This window comes from Lampetra fluviatilis, chromosome 14, assembly GCF_964198595.1.
Source record: "Lampetra fluviatilis chromosome 14, kcLamFluv1.1, whole genome shotgun sequence".
NCBI classification, from domain to species: Eukaryota; Metazoa; Chordata; class Hyperoartia; order Petromyzontiformes; family Petromyzontidae; genus Lampetra; species Lampetra fluviatilis.
The window spans coordinates 933,486-948,458 of NC_136288.1; the positions used below are offsets into that span (position 1 = coordinate 933,486).

The window sequence follows — 14,973 nt, forward strand, 5'->3', positions numbered from 1 at the left end:
GACGCAGATGTACGTAAATAATCAATGGCCATGCAGAAGGGGTGATCGATGTTCCCTAGTTTGCCCTCTCCGCGTAGTCTCACCGCTTCAGGGATGTGTTGTGCATGATTATGATGAGGTCGCACTCATTATACACACATACAAGTGCTTGTCACAAAATAACCACAACACCTTGTTGATCTCGTCAAGGAGCATAAATCATCATGCGAGCTCCGATTCTCCTCGCAGCGGCTCTTGGCTGGCCATTGAACAAAGACGGGCACTGCATCGCGCGCTTTCAGATGCGCTTCTGCGGCCGTCTGGAACGCTCTTCCGATATGAGGAAGCCACTAGAGCTAAGCGCTTTTAAATCTGGATTGGAAACTCATATCTTTAGGAGTGATTTTTGTGTTTAGTTTGTTGTCCTTCCCACGCACCTCCGATTAATACGATTGGGCACGTAGGGTGCGAAAGAAGTTCAACGTACGTTCAAGTGTAAACATTCTGAACTCCTTAGCGGCAGCATTGCCTGTCCAAGTGACCAGCCATCATACGGACACCAATGAGTCTACGAGGCAGACATCCCTGTAGACCAGAGACCACGCTTCTGTCTGTCTCTACAGCTCGCAATGCTCGTCACCCGCTGTACTTCCCACCGTACACAAGTCTCTATCTCACACACGCGCGCGGAGTAACGCGTGTTCTGAAACGCTCTTCCATTAAAGAGTGGAAAAAAAATCGCCGTTTTGCTCGACCAAGTGCTTATATCGTTAATATATATTTAAGCTGACACCAATGATTCGCTCTCTCCACAATTGCGATAATTACTTTGTGTTTGAAATTAAAATCCCAAGTTGAACGTGACAGCGTTCCATGCAATTAGCTTTACGCGCAGGCCACAGTGCCACATAAAATCGGGCACAATCTTGCGCGCTTACACAGTCGCTTACACACACACACGGGCGCAGATGTGATCCCTTCTAGGACACGTGTGGTAATGTGGGCCTCTGGGCGACCCGAGTTCGATTCTCGCTCACTGTCAACACCAGTGACAATAATCTGAACCAGTCATGGACCTCCCCGTAGGTCGACTCAGCCTCGAATGAGTACCTGGTGCTGTGTGTAAACATCACCACTAGGGAGACAAAGGCGGCCGGGCGTGGTGCTTGTCCACTGCGCCCTCTTGTGCGCCGTTTTCTGCCCCAACAGCCTCTGTAAGGGCTAGACGGGGGATCTTTACCTTTGTATTTGTACACGTGGTGGTGCGATGCTTAGTGTACTGCGTTATACAACTCCGGCCACCTGAGTTCAATTCACGGCCGTAGCTGACATTGATAGCGAGTGATATCTGGGCCGGACAGTCCTTGTGACCCCTTTCTTCAACCACGTCCACCCACCAGCTTGTTGAAGTATGGTCAATCAACGCGCGTGACCGACACGTTGTCCTGACAAAGGGCTGTAACAATGTTATGATAAACTGTCAGCGTGTGAATAGCTAACGTGGCTCCCAGAGTTAGAGATTCCGGGTCCGCGAGTGATATTTGAACCGATCTTCAACATTTCCCTTAGGTCGACTCAGCCTTAAATGTTTTAAAGATCATCAGGGTGTGTGTGTGGGGGGGGGGGGGGGTGCTGGAACTTGCTATCCTCACGACCCAGTGCATATTGTCTGCCTTTAAAGATACTCGCTCACAGCACTTGTCCCAATAGTATGTTCAAAGCTGTCCGGGGCGGTGGGGAACTTTGTATTAGGGCCGAACGATTAATCGATTTCAAATCGCTCAGAAAAATTGCAAATAGATATTTTCCCGAAATCGCTCAGCCCTACTTTGTTTTGTGTTGTGTCTTATATACAATCGACATGTGGTGAGCGAGAGTCTAGTAGTGGTTAGCGCGCTGCGCTACGAACCTGGCGACCGTGGTTCGATTCCCGCTCACGGCCAACACCGGTGACGATTATCTCAACCGGACCTGGGCCTCTCCTGGTGCGATGTGTAAAATCATGGCCACTGGGGAGACAAAGGCCGTGCTGGCCTTCATCGGTGCTCGCTAACAGCAGTTGGCCCAGCAGCCTGTTCAGGCTATACGGGAGATCGTTGTTACATACATCATGCTGTATATGTTCTCACGTCTTCTTCTATGTATGCTTTCCTTTTAGGGCAGTGTTTATGGCCGAATGCGTTTGCGCTCGTTTGTGCTACTAGCATTGAAACCTGCGCACCACGAGCCCAATTGTAAGCGGCCACAAACAAACCGTGTTGTGCGTGTGTGCGCGTGTGTATGTGTGCGTGTGTGTGCGCGTGTGTGTGTGTGTGCGTATGCGTGTGGTGGTGTGCTGCTGTTGCTGTTCTCAACAGGGCAAAGTCGAAGAACGGCGGAAGATCGTTACGGGAAAAATTGGACAAAATCGGTCTGAATCTGCCGGCGGGGCGACGCAAGGCCGCCAACGTCACTTTGCTCACCTCCTTGGTGGAGGGTAAGAAGAAGACGGCCGAAAATCCGCGTCTCAATTACCGCGTCACTTTGTCGTGGCTTCCGCCCCTCTCTCTCTCTCTTTCTTCCCCCCTCTCAATCTTTCTTTGCTCCACTTTATAAACCTTCCCTTACCGGAGCGATTTGATGGAAAGTCAAACCAGTAATCAGTTTCACGTCTCATTACACTCGGATAATTAGCGTCTATACCCCTTAGCAAACTCTCCCTGGTGTTTTTCTCTCTCTCTCTCCTCCTTCTTCAAGTGACTTAAAAGCCGCGCGCAATAGAAGCCGGTGCTTAAACAATTGCTGCAGCGTCTCTAAATTAGCGTCTCTTTCTCACCTTTTTTTGTGGCGGTGGGGGTTGGGGGGGCTAGAAGGAGGAGGAGGGGGGTAAAGGCAGCGCCTTGCCAATGAGAAGCTCTCCCTCCCAACTCAGACGATGCTCTTTTGTTGAACGGCGTCAACACGTTTGCGTCGCGCAGTCGGCACGGGGACGCTGCCGCGCTGGTTGGGTTGTTGCTGTCTGTGCCGAGACAACACTTATCAGACTTAACACTGCTGCGGAGACGTCCACCATTCGTTAACTGCCTCCATTCAACCTCCCGGCGAGCCATTTTTCTTTTTGATTTCCACCCCCTCCCCAGCACACCTCCCAAAACTCCCACCCCTCTCGGTCGCGTGTGGTAGGGTAAAGTGTGGGTAGCCCCCCCCCCCCCCTCAGCAGGGGCATGAGCGAGCAATTGCAGGGCTGCTCCTTTACGTTTAGCAGTGGGAGCACATGTGGAAGCAACGTTGTAGCCTATATTGCACGTGTTCTCAGCCCTTACATGTTTAACCGTGACCCCTTCAATGCATTGCATATGAGCTTAGGGCGCTTATAGCGTCGTCAGATTATTTCCCTATATGAATCGACTTCCGTTCCGTGTCCCCGCTGTCAAACGAATTCGTTTATTTTTAAGTCAATCGGCATATCGGCCTTCTGGGCTTCTGTTAAACAGCGTCAGTTGTTTAAGCAAAGCAACTCTGCACCGGTTTCGGCAGTTCAGGGTAGCTTTAAACAAATCCTGCGTGAGTTTGCCCACGTGGCTGTTGTTGTTGAGATCAACTCCCTTCCAGGCGATGGAGCCCTGCCAATGCATGTACTCAAATGCGTGGCTCTGCAGCGTCTCGATTGAATTTGTTACATAAGTTCTGCCTGTGTGCTTAATGAGCAGTCCATACGGACTACAATGTGGAGTTTATAATTGCCACACGATGCTGTCATCTAACAGTATCGAATGTTACATTTTTTTTAGTTACAATTGATAAGCGAAATTAAAAGTCTCCGCACCGTTATTGTATTAACGTGATGTATCGTAAAAACAGGGAAGAAGTTAATTTAAATTTGCACTCGCTTGTTAAACGAGTATTTATTTCGTGTAATATAAAGGAATGGTGTTATTACATTTAGCGCCGAGGTCGTTAGGGTTTTGTTCGCTCCCAACAATAGATTAGCAGAGCGACTCACAGCACAACAAGGCAGCAGACATTCCCCGTCCCATATCGTCGGTCCCTTTTTAATATAATCCAAAGAATGCATCCTCATTTAAGCAAAAATAATATAACATTATTTGTTCATTACGTCTCGTTAAGCATAACGAGAATTCTCTCCGCGTAAATAGATTTCGCCTAATCACTTCGTTTGCCCACATAAAATATTACATTCATTACCCGATGTCTAATTACGAGCGCGGAGTGCCCATTTCCTACGCGGTTAAAAACGCCGCGTCGCCCCAATGAACGATATTTGGGCTGCGGCGGTGACAGCCTCAAACGCCGTGTGTTTTGTGCCTTGTGGAAACGTCCGAATCCCATTCTATCCCGCACATGCTGCAGTCGAGCGCTTCAGCCCTGAGCGCCTTCTATGTCACGCCTTTTAAAACCGCCGCCTTCAGACTAGAATCCACATCAGCAGCGGTGGCAGCGGCGAGAGCAGAAGTGTTCACGATTTGCTACCTACGAGCACCAGTGCTCGCATAGATAGTGTAGCAAATACAGTGCAACAATTCGTAAAAAGATCGAGTCACATTATACTGTACACGTGCAAAAAAAAAGCCTCTTAAGTAACACATTAAAGAGGAAATGACGAATCCTTTGTGTGTCAAGCTGACCCCATCATCGTTAGCACGGTGGCCTACGTACGGTGCGAAAGAAGTTCGACGTACACCATTGCGCATATGCTGCCGCACAGTGCTCTGCGTAGCCGCTCAGCTCAAAACGACGGAGATGGCGGACTTGAGTTCATTATTGTATGCGACAGGAGGACAAGCAGGGGGCAAGCCGTTTGGTAATTTTAACAACAACAAATCACATTCGCATGCTCCACTAGGGGGGGTGGGGGGGGGGATAAGGAATCACCAAACCTCAAAGACCGCACGCAAACATTTTTGGATGGAGACTCGCGTGCACATTTCCGACACATCGCATGCATCACGGATATATTTTGCACAATCCAGAGGAGACGCGTCTGCACGGGCAGATGCGTAGATCGATTGTCTTAGCCTGGACATGAATGAAACCTGATTGCTCAGAACGGGCAGCCTGCGCATAGGAGCCTGTCTCGAAGTGGCATCCTGTCAAAAGGCACTATGTGACCGAGCATGACGATGTTAGTGCGCGCATGTGCGGGCATGCGCACGTCCGTAAGTGTAGTGGCTAGAGCGCACAGGACTGGTTATGGGCCTCCCCTAGCTCGACTCAGCCTCAAATGAGTAACCGGTTGATGCGGAGTGGGAGTATCAATGCAGAGTGTTGAGAGGTCAAAGGTGGCCCCGTTCGGGCCTTAATAGGCGCTCGCTAACAGCGCTTGTTTCAACAGTCTGTGAAAGGCTACATGGGGGATCGTCGTGCCTGTCTGTCCGTCTGTGTGCGCGTGTCTTGTTTTATTCTCGAGCAGGAGAAGCGGTGCACCTCGCCCGGGATTTTGGATTTGTTTGCGAGACAGAATTCCCTGCTAAGGCCGCAGCTGACTTTCTAAATCGCCAGCACTCGGACCCAGGAGATCTGCACAGTCGCAAGAACATGCTCCTGGCCACAAAGTAGGTCCCCCGCTGCACGCTGGCTTTCAAAGTGTGACGCCTCCAGGGCCACATAGGCGTTCTCTCGTAGGACGGTTGTGTGTGTGTGTGCGTTGGTTGGTTGGCATGGGGAGCGGTGGTGCAACGGTTAGCGTGCTGTGCTATGAACCTGGCGACCCGGATTCGATTCCTGCTCACGGCCAACACTGGTGACGATTAGCCGAGCCGGTCCTGGGCCTCCCCTAGGTCGACTCATCCACAAATGAGTAACTGGTGTGAACATCGCCACTGGGGAGACAAAGGCGGCAGGGCGTGGTGTTGGCCCTCGTGTGCCGTGACGGCCTTCATAGTTGCTCGCTAGCAGCACTTGCCCCAACACTCTCTTAAGGCTATATGGGGGATATTTGTCTTTGGTTGGTGGCAGGCGCTCCTGCAGTGGTTAGTGCACTGCCCTGATGATGACAGCCAACCCGAGCTCGATTCCCGACCACGGCTAACACCGGTGTTGAGTTATATCTTAATCCGGTCATGGACCTCCTCTAGGTCGGCTCAGACTGGAATCAGTACCTGGGGCGGTGTGTGAACGCCAGGAGAGTACTGTGGAGGTCAAAGCGGACGAGCGTGGGTTACCGGTCACACCACCCCGCCGTGCGGAGCCAAGACCTTACTCCACTGCTGGATGAAGGTCTCCGCAAAGTGTCGCCCATCTCTCAACGATCTTGCGATGTCATTCTGGACTTGACAGGTGCTCGCTAAGAGCATGTAGCACCACAAGGTTTATTTAAAACAGAAAGGCATATGCAAAGGGGAAAAAATGTTAGAGGTCAAATTAATTGTGGGTCACAAGACGTCTGGACCACCCTGTACAGTAATGCCCCGGTGTACGTTGGGGGTGGAGTGGGGGGGGGATTGCGTTTCTGAAAGGTGCGACGACGAATATTGAAACGATGTCAAATCAAAGCAATTGACAGGGTCAGTGGTAGTAGGGTCAGTGGTAGTAGTGGGTTGGACGGACGATGCCATCGATGACGGGAGTGCGTGGGGTTGAGGCGTCGCAAATTGGTTAGTGGGACTCGTAAAGCGACGGCGTATTTGAGAAACGACGGCAAAGGGGGGGGGGGACGTAAGTTGGGGTATTGCTCTCCGTGCTCGCACCTCGGATTGTGCACGGTTGGCGACGTATGGTGCTAAAGAAGTACAACATGTACGTATGTACAAGTGCAAACCGATGTGGTTCGATTCCACCGTTGACGAAGGAAGCAATCTGTGGCCGCTTGTTCGTGGTGTACTGCACGATGTGCGGTGGCGAGAAGGCCTCTTGGAGATGTAAACTCCCTCGCCTTTTATGCAGGAGGTCGTGGGTTCGATCCCGACCCTAACGACGCCTGTATATTTAGAGTTTGTATATCCTCTCTCCCCGTGGTCGTGTGGATTTTTCATCCGGGCACTCCGGTTTTTCCCTCTACATTTAGAATCAACATGCGCTCAGAGTATTTGGCTGCTAAATTTCCACGTGATGATGATCCACTTTGTTGGGCTACCATTTGTGTCCAGGTCGCTTCTGACAAAGAGCTCTCTAGCTCGGTGGGCCTTACCTGGTAAGATAAAAAAAAATGTGTATCGTTTAGTCGTATGTGTACCGGCGAGTTTGTCGTGAGGAGGAATGCCTCCCCCGGGACATGTCCTTGGGACGTGCTCATCAATGCTCGCCATCTGCAACGCTGACGTTACGGATTTCGAGATGCGCTCCCGATGGTTCATCATCTAACAACGCAGGCTTTGGCGACCAATGTTGTTCATGATAAGGCTTTTTTGGGGGGGGGCTAACATCGCGTATATGTAAATGTGCTGTACTCCCACCTCCACCCGACACTGCCAATTAGTCAGGTTGGTCACGTGAACTGAACATACCAAACATGCCTGATGATGCCGGTTGTTGTGATCACCAGCGAAACGTCGCACTCAATTACATATGTCGTGGGTTTTGCTCTCCAACACACCGGTGGTGCTGAAGTAGTAAATAATTTGCACATTCTGTTCACGTGACAAACATTACTAATTGGCTGTGTCGTGTGGAAGTGGGTTTAGGACACTGTTACATTTACGTGACCTAATCCAAAACAACGTTGTCATGAGGACACCATCTGTTTGCCAGGGCCAGTTGCCCCTTCTCTTTACAATGGACGATAAAGGCGCAGCTCTGCAATTGCCTGCTCACGAGGGTGTTTGGCCTACTCTTCCACGCTGGTCAGACGTCTTGGAAGAGGTGGGAGTTCTCATACCCTACCCCACGACACACGACCTGCTGATCGGCTCACTCCATTTGCAATCACCATGCAACCTTTTGTTTTTCAATACGCAAAAGTCCCCATGAGTTTGAAGTTTCAATTTCACGTTGGGGAGTTTGTCCAAATCCTAGTTTCAGTTTCATTTATTTGGTATAGCCCTGCGAGCCATTCGGCTCTTGAATCGGGTGCAACCGCAACAAACGAAAATATGAACAAGAAACATATTAAAGTGACTATGCGCAAACAGAAAAATCCAGGAAAAAACAGCAAAGTCTTCCAGAAAAAGCACCGAGTGTTCTGCGTGTGGGGAGAAACCGAAGTCGCTGTCATCATGATCATCATTAGCAGCAGCCATGGTCAACCCACTGATGTATGAAGGCCTCGTCAATCCGCGATATAATAACCAACCTAGCACCTGCACACGAGATAACTTCATCGCTCCACCTTATTGATGGAAGTCCTCTTGGACGCAGTTCTTTTCATTCGCTGACAGCCCGTCAGCGTTCTTGACCATCTGCCATAATTCCTTGCGGCGACCGAAGCACCCGGCTAACACCCACCGAACGAACGAGTGGATGACGCTGCCAACGTCCGCACAGACGGGCGAACAAACATATTTCTCTCGCTACTGCCAGCCACATCCTGGCCACCTTCGAAGCCCAATCTCTGCGCGATTCACCAACCCCCTTGGCACCAAAGCGCCCCGTCACGCGAGTAAGGGCGCGGGGCGAGGGGAAGACTGCTTCATCCGAAGTACGAGTCTCAAACGGTTCAAATTAAGAGCAGCGTCGTTCCTTGTCCAGAGGAGACGTGCTTCTTTTTATTGTTGTTGTTATGACAGCAAATGGATCGTGACAGAGGCGGCATTGATTGGACCTCACGTTGCGTCGCTCTCATCACCCATCCCCCTCGAGACGGGGCCTCCCCCTTTGTGCTGCGGGTGCCGGCGCTGACTGATGGCGCTGCTCATTATGCGCGTTCCAGTGCGCGGTGGTGATTAAACGATCACTCCACGTCCGCGCGGACGCCAATCGCGCGCCACTCTGGCGGCGGCGCTTGATCGCAGCGCGATCGCGCGGGCATCTGTCAGCGCGTGCGGCGTGCGCGGTTGATGAGCGAGAGTCGTAAGTCGTCGTCGTCGTCGTCGACTTAGGTCTGCGTGTCCAGCCTTCAGGATATCGCCTCCTCACGCTGAATGCGTTCGAGTGGGAGCGCGGTGGTTGCGTTATTGGAGCCGTCCAATACCCGAGTTCGATTCCGCCCCCCCTCCTCCCCCCGGTGCCCACGGTTAACGCGAGTGTCGAGCGAGGCACGGATCGGTTCTGCCCAGCACCAACCATCCTCACCGTCCCGCACTAGAACCGGCCGGGTGAAATATCGCCGAACGAGAACCCTCGTGACTGACACGGCATGGGGGAGAGGCTTTTGTTTGTTTTACGCAGCAGTGGATTGACAGAGGGGTGCACGCATCTTCATATTGAACACATCATTTGGTATTTATTTTGCTTCAGTGCAATGCTTGACTGTGATTGTACATGAAGACTGTGTGCATGGCGTCTAAGCAATAAGCAGCGGTAAAGGGCCGTCCATTTAGTTCGTACGCATGGAGGGGGAGGGGGGGTTAACCCAAATGCGTTCGCTTGCGTATGGGGGGTCTACTGACAATGTGCGTACGCATCGGAAACGGGGGGGAGTGAAGCCTCGATAATAATTTGTCTACATTGGCCTTAAAATGAGTTAGATAGTCCGGCGGTGGACTGTCTGTTTTCTTAAACACGTTAATATTATTCATCCTTGATCGTTTCTGCGTGGATTAAATATTGGCCGTTCTATAGGATTCGGGGGGGGGGGGGTGCGTCAAGCTACGTACACAGGTGGGGGGGGGGGGGGTAAAAAGTCCGCGTGCGTACAGGGAGGGGGGAGGGATCCTGTTTTAACATATTTTTGCGTTCGTGCTAAATGGATGGCCCCTAATGCCATGCAGTGACAAAGCACCGTGCTTCTGCCACGATCAGAATTGATCTAGGAACAATGGCCGTTGTGTGCATGTAGAAATCGGAGGTGCGGGGGAAGGAAAGCAAAACTAAAGTCCAAGACGTAGTTCTCAAGAAAATAGTTCATTCTTAATTTTAGAACTTTCGTGACTGCAGGAATTATTATTTGGTTCTTTCGGTTAAGTCACGTCTAAAGATAAAATAATAGATTAAATTAAATAATAGAATACGACGTTTCGATTGCAACACAAGCAATCATCATCAGGTATAATGAAATAGCGACATAATATCTAACCAGAAAACTATAGACAGACATATTAGCAGACAGATATCACAAGATACATACATAGCGAGAGCAACACAGGTGACAGAGAGGGGTGATCGTCTCTGTGGGGTGGCCTTAAATAGACAGAGGGGGGGCGGAGGCAGAGAGAGGGAGGGGGGTTAGAAAAAATTAGCATATCAATGAGTGGTCCAAAAGAAAACGTGGTGCTGCGAGTACGATGGCACAGCAAGCAAGCCTGAAAATCAGGAGAAAGACACACTAAAATTAAATAACCTAGTAAAATATCGAAATGTAATGTAATACAACACAGAGGGTCGGTCAACACACAATTAACGCATAGCCTGGTTGATTACGTATTTCAAAGATTGCTAAGTTAGAATTTAAGTGTGAACATTCTAAAGAGGACACAGGCAGATAAAACAAGTCGCCAGAGAGAGAGAAAAAAGATAAGCTTAAAACTTCCCCGTAGAAGTGGTTCAATCTTAATTTTAGAACTTTCGTGACTGCAGGAATTATTATTTGGTTCTTTCGGTTAAGTCACGTCTAAAGATAAAATAATAAATTAAATTAAATAATAGAATACGACGTTTCGATTGCAACACAAGCAATCATCATCAGGTATAATGAAATAGCGACATAATATCTAACCAGAAAACTATAGACAGACATATTAGCAGACAGATATCACAAGATACATACATAGCGAGAGCAACACAGGTGACAGAGAGGGGTGATCGTCTCTGTGGGGTGGCCTTAAATAGACAGAGGGGGGGCGGAGGCAGAGAGAGGGAGGGGGGTTAGAAAAAATTAGCATATCAATGAGTGGTCCAAAAGAAAACGTGGTGCTGCGAGTACGATGGCACAGCAAGCAAGCCTGAAAATCAGGAGAAAGACACACTAAAATTAAATAACCTAGTAAAATATCGAAATGTAATGTAATACAACACAGAGGGTCGGTCAACACACAATTAACGCATAGCCTGGTTCATTGTTTTCCTTCTCCCGCACCTCCGATTAGCGCGGTTGGCTACGTACGGTGCGAAAAAAGTTCGACATTCATGGATGCATACGGATAGGGTCGCGGTTCGGGATAGAGCGGACACCGTTGTCCAGAGCAGTAGCGTCGTTGGTTGGCACGAGCCTGGCACGAGGATTGTTGTCGTGCCCCGTGTTCGTCTCCCCGTCGTGCGCGTCCTTCGGGAGCAGTTGCAGCGCCTGTGCACTCGACGACAGTCACGTGCACGGGGGCGCTGGCCTCGGCAGCGACGCGAAGCGATTTGCGACAATTCCCCACAGTTGGCGTTTGAGGAGCGCGCCAGTTGCGAGGTTAATTAAAACGGCACCTCGGCGCACGTGGCAATCCAGCGTTCGAGTGGAGCCGTTAATTGGCAATTGCTGCTCAGAGTCGATGTTGATCTGTCGACCGCCTTAATGCGAAGGTCACGCAATGAGGCTACCGATGAAGAGCTATCGACACGTTTTGAGAATTGGATAATTAAAAAAATAGGTATATAGGTATCTACGTAAATGTAAGGTTCATGTGTAAGCACATTGTTAATACGAGAATGTTTTTTTAAATAGAAAAAACATGTAATTTAATTGTAAGCTTTTATTGTATACAGTCTGCTGTGTAGGCGGTGGTGCACACGCGAACAATAACACAAACTCGACAGCGGCCCATTCTTCATAGCTGCTGGAGAAGGGAGCATTGCCCGAAACGTTCGTCCGTGGGGTTTCCCATTAGGGGAGGGGTGTATTGACGAATGTATCGAGTTACCGTAAAGATAAATGAGTATCGATTATAGTGATAAAAACAAAACACACGGTCCGCGTTATTAAAATTACGGAAATTAAAAAAACAATAATCGCCACGTGTGTTTACCTGTACGATTTGTCTACAGTAAAATTATATATATATAAAATTTCTTAAGTAATTACAGTTTATATGCGGCATTACACGGGTCATTGCATGCGGCGCTTTGCCTTCTCTTGAATCCAGCTCAATAAAAACCAATGACACCGTTGCGCGTGTGAGGGAGGCTATATAAACGTCCATTCACGTTTCATTCATTTGGACCCCCCACACGATAATATGCCAGCGCAAAGTACGAAAAAAAATTGTTTCGGTGCTTCAATTTTTTCAATTAAAAGATGTCCTGAGTGTAATTTAGTGCCTGTGCGTGCGTGCGTTGTTTAAGGGGAGTAACCCGCTGGAACGCGTTGTAGACCGTATGTAGACCGCATGTAGACTGCATGTAGACTGCATGTAGACCGCATGTAGACCGCATGTAGACCGCATGTAGACCGCATGTAGACTGCATGTAGACCTCATGTAGACCGCATGTGGACTGCATGTAGACCGCATGTGGACCGCATGTAGACCGCATGTAGACCGCATGTAGACTGCATGTAGACTGTATTGTATGGTGATGCTTGCTACTGTTGTTTAACTACTTGCCCGATTTCGTTACATTGAGGACTGCTTCGCAAGTGACCATCACGTGTGTGATAATAATATTATAATTGTTTAATTCATTTATTCTAAATTATACCGAACGCAGCTCAGGTACTTGTGTTGCGTTCTAAGATGAATGTATGAGAAAATAGACTTGCGTATTGCAATAATGCATCATTGCACACTACAGCAGCATATAATAACGCCGTACATCGATATGTAAATTCCCCGCAAAACATTCGTGACATATCACATTTAACGGGATATATTTAACATATTTCAATGTGTTTACTCTACTGATGAGCACAAAGATCGCGTGACTAAAGGGTTAAGGTGGTGCCGGAAAAACGAAAGCGAATATACTAAAATATGTAGATATATTTAATTTTAATGTGAGGATACAGAAAACGGAAGTTGAGTTAATATGTTTGACCTCTATTAATTCACGGGGGGAGTGGTGGCGCACTGGTTAGCACACTTCACCGTGAACCCAGCGCCGCTTGAGTTCGATTCCTGGCCATGGCTAACAGTCTATTGTTTCGGTCTTTCGGTAAAGTCACGTAGATAGGTTCAAAGTAAACAACAAAAAAATACAAAAAACTACGACGTTTCAATCACAACACAAGCGATCGTCATCATCTTTCCTCCTGATGACGATCGCTTGTGTTGTGATCAAAACGTCGTCGTTTTTTTGTTATTTTTTTCTTTGAACTTATCTACGTAACTTTACCGAAAGATCCAAAGAATATGAATTCCTGCAGTCACAAAAGCTTTTAGTCAAGAGTTATAATATCTGAACGGGTCCCCTTCACGCAACCGTTCGTTGGACCCGAAGTATGGCCAAAGAGCCCTCGTGACCGACACGACACGATTGATCCGACAGGAGGCTTGACAAATGACTGTGACGTGTAAATTAGGTATTATTGATACGTGCACATCGCCAGGTTGATCTCAAAACTGCCCCGTATTTATTTAAACGGACTCTCGCCAAAGAGACAAGCTCGCGGCTTAACACCGCACTCACCTCACCCTCTCTCCCCGCCACTCTCCTCCCCCTATCCCGTTTCCCTACCCCCCTCCCCTCAACACCACCTTTCTCTTGACTCGCAGGCAAATCTGTAAAGAGTTCATGGACCTGTTGACACAGGACCGTTCCCCGCTGGGCAACACGCGACCTCCCCCCATCCTGGAGCCGGGCATTCAGAGCTGCCTAACGCACTTCAGCCTCATCACGCACGGCTTCGGCAGCCCCGCCATCTGCGCAGCGATGACCGCCCTGCAGAACTACCTGAACGAGTCTCTGAAGGCCATGGACAAGATGTACCTGAACAGCTCCAGCAACAGTCACAGTAATGCGGAGAACTCGGGCAAAGCGAGCGACAAAGACGAGAAGCACCGAAAGTGATGATGCTGGAGGGGGCTGGGAGGTGGAGAAGGAGGTGGTGGAGGAGGAGAGTGTGGAGGATGAAAGTCGTCGTCGCGTGTGCAAGGAGGATAACACAAACAAAGCAAGCTCTATCCGTGACATCGGGCAAGGAAGGACGCTCTGAAACCGGGACTCTGTTCACCTTCCAGTGGTTTCAGTTTATAGCCGCGTTGTCTCAAATTTAGGAGAGGGGGGAAAAAACAACACCACTAAAAGGCAGCGAACGAAATAATAAGCGGAAGAAGACCACGGAGAGAGAGAGCCGCCTACGAATACGCGATTCAATCGCTGTTGAAGAGGGTTTCTCTTCGTCCAGCCCCCCCCCTCCCTTATTATTTCCCCCGTGCCACGGGTCAACGGTCCTCAATGCATTCTAATTGTGTCGCCCGTGTTAAACAGACTGCCCCAAATTGTTAGCGGTTAATTCTCCAGCTGAGTGCGTCGTAGCCTCCAGTGCTGTGCCGACTCGCACATTGGACAGGTCCGAGTTTCGGCTCTTTCGCTCGATTTAGGATATAATTTCGACGGGAGGGAGGGCGGGAGGGGAGGGGTGGGGGGAGGGGGGTGGAGGGGAGGGGTGGAGGGGGATGCGGGAGGGGGGGAGTCTTTTTGACGTGAATGTCTATTTATTTATGTGCAGTTTTATTGGGGATTGTAAATACGGTGCACGTTTCATTTGCTACAGTATATCAGTGAATTCTCGTGATAATAATATGTTCAACACTATCAATGTTTTCGTGTCATTTTAAATGGTGTGCTGGGAAATTAGAGTAGATGAATGGCTGTTCGGGATACAGTGTATTGTATATTGTTGGGATTTGTAGATAAAAGACAATCAAAATACAAATACTGTATTACAAAAAAAAGGGATAAAGGCAAACACAGCTACAACAGCAACAACAAATTGGACTAAGCTTATCGAAAATTTGTATCTGTATGATATTTTGTCATTTGACTTACTACAAAAAAAGTGATTTCGTAATTTTGGCCATTGGTTTAATAAATGTCACATGC

General features: G+C 49.0%; 1 protein-coding gene across 2 annotated transcripts in view; it reads left to right on the forward strand.

Moving 5' to 3' along the window:
* The window catches only part of LOC144935722 (transcription factor AP-2-beta-like), a 39,000-nt gene extending 24,510 nt beyond the window's left edge, over window positions 1-14,490 (forward strand). For both annotated transcript variants that reach the window (XM_078862460.1, XM_078862461.1), the window contains exons 5-7: window positions 2,337-2,455; window positions 5,390-5,531; window positions 13,644-14,490. In XM_078862460.1, the coding sequence (XP_078718586.1) occupies window positions 2,337-2,455; window positions 5,390-5,531; window positions 13,644-13,938 (556 nt within the window). In that variant the 3' untranslated portion in view covers window positions 13,939-14,490. The remainder of the gene's footprint in view (window positions 1-2,336; window positions 2,456-5,389; window positions 5,532-13,643) is intronic.
* Window positions 14,491-14,973: the final 483 nt, after the last annotated feature.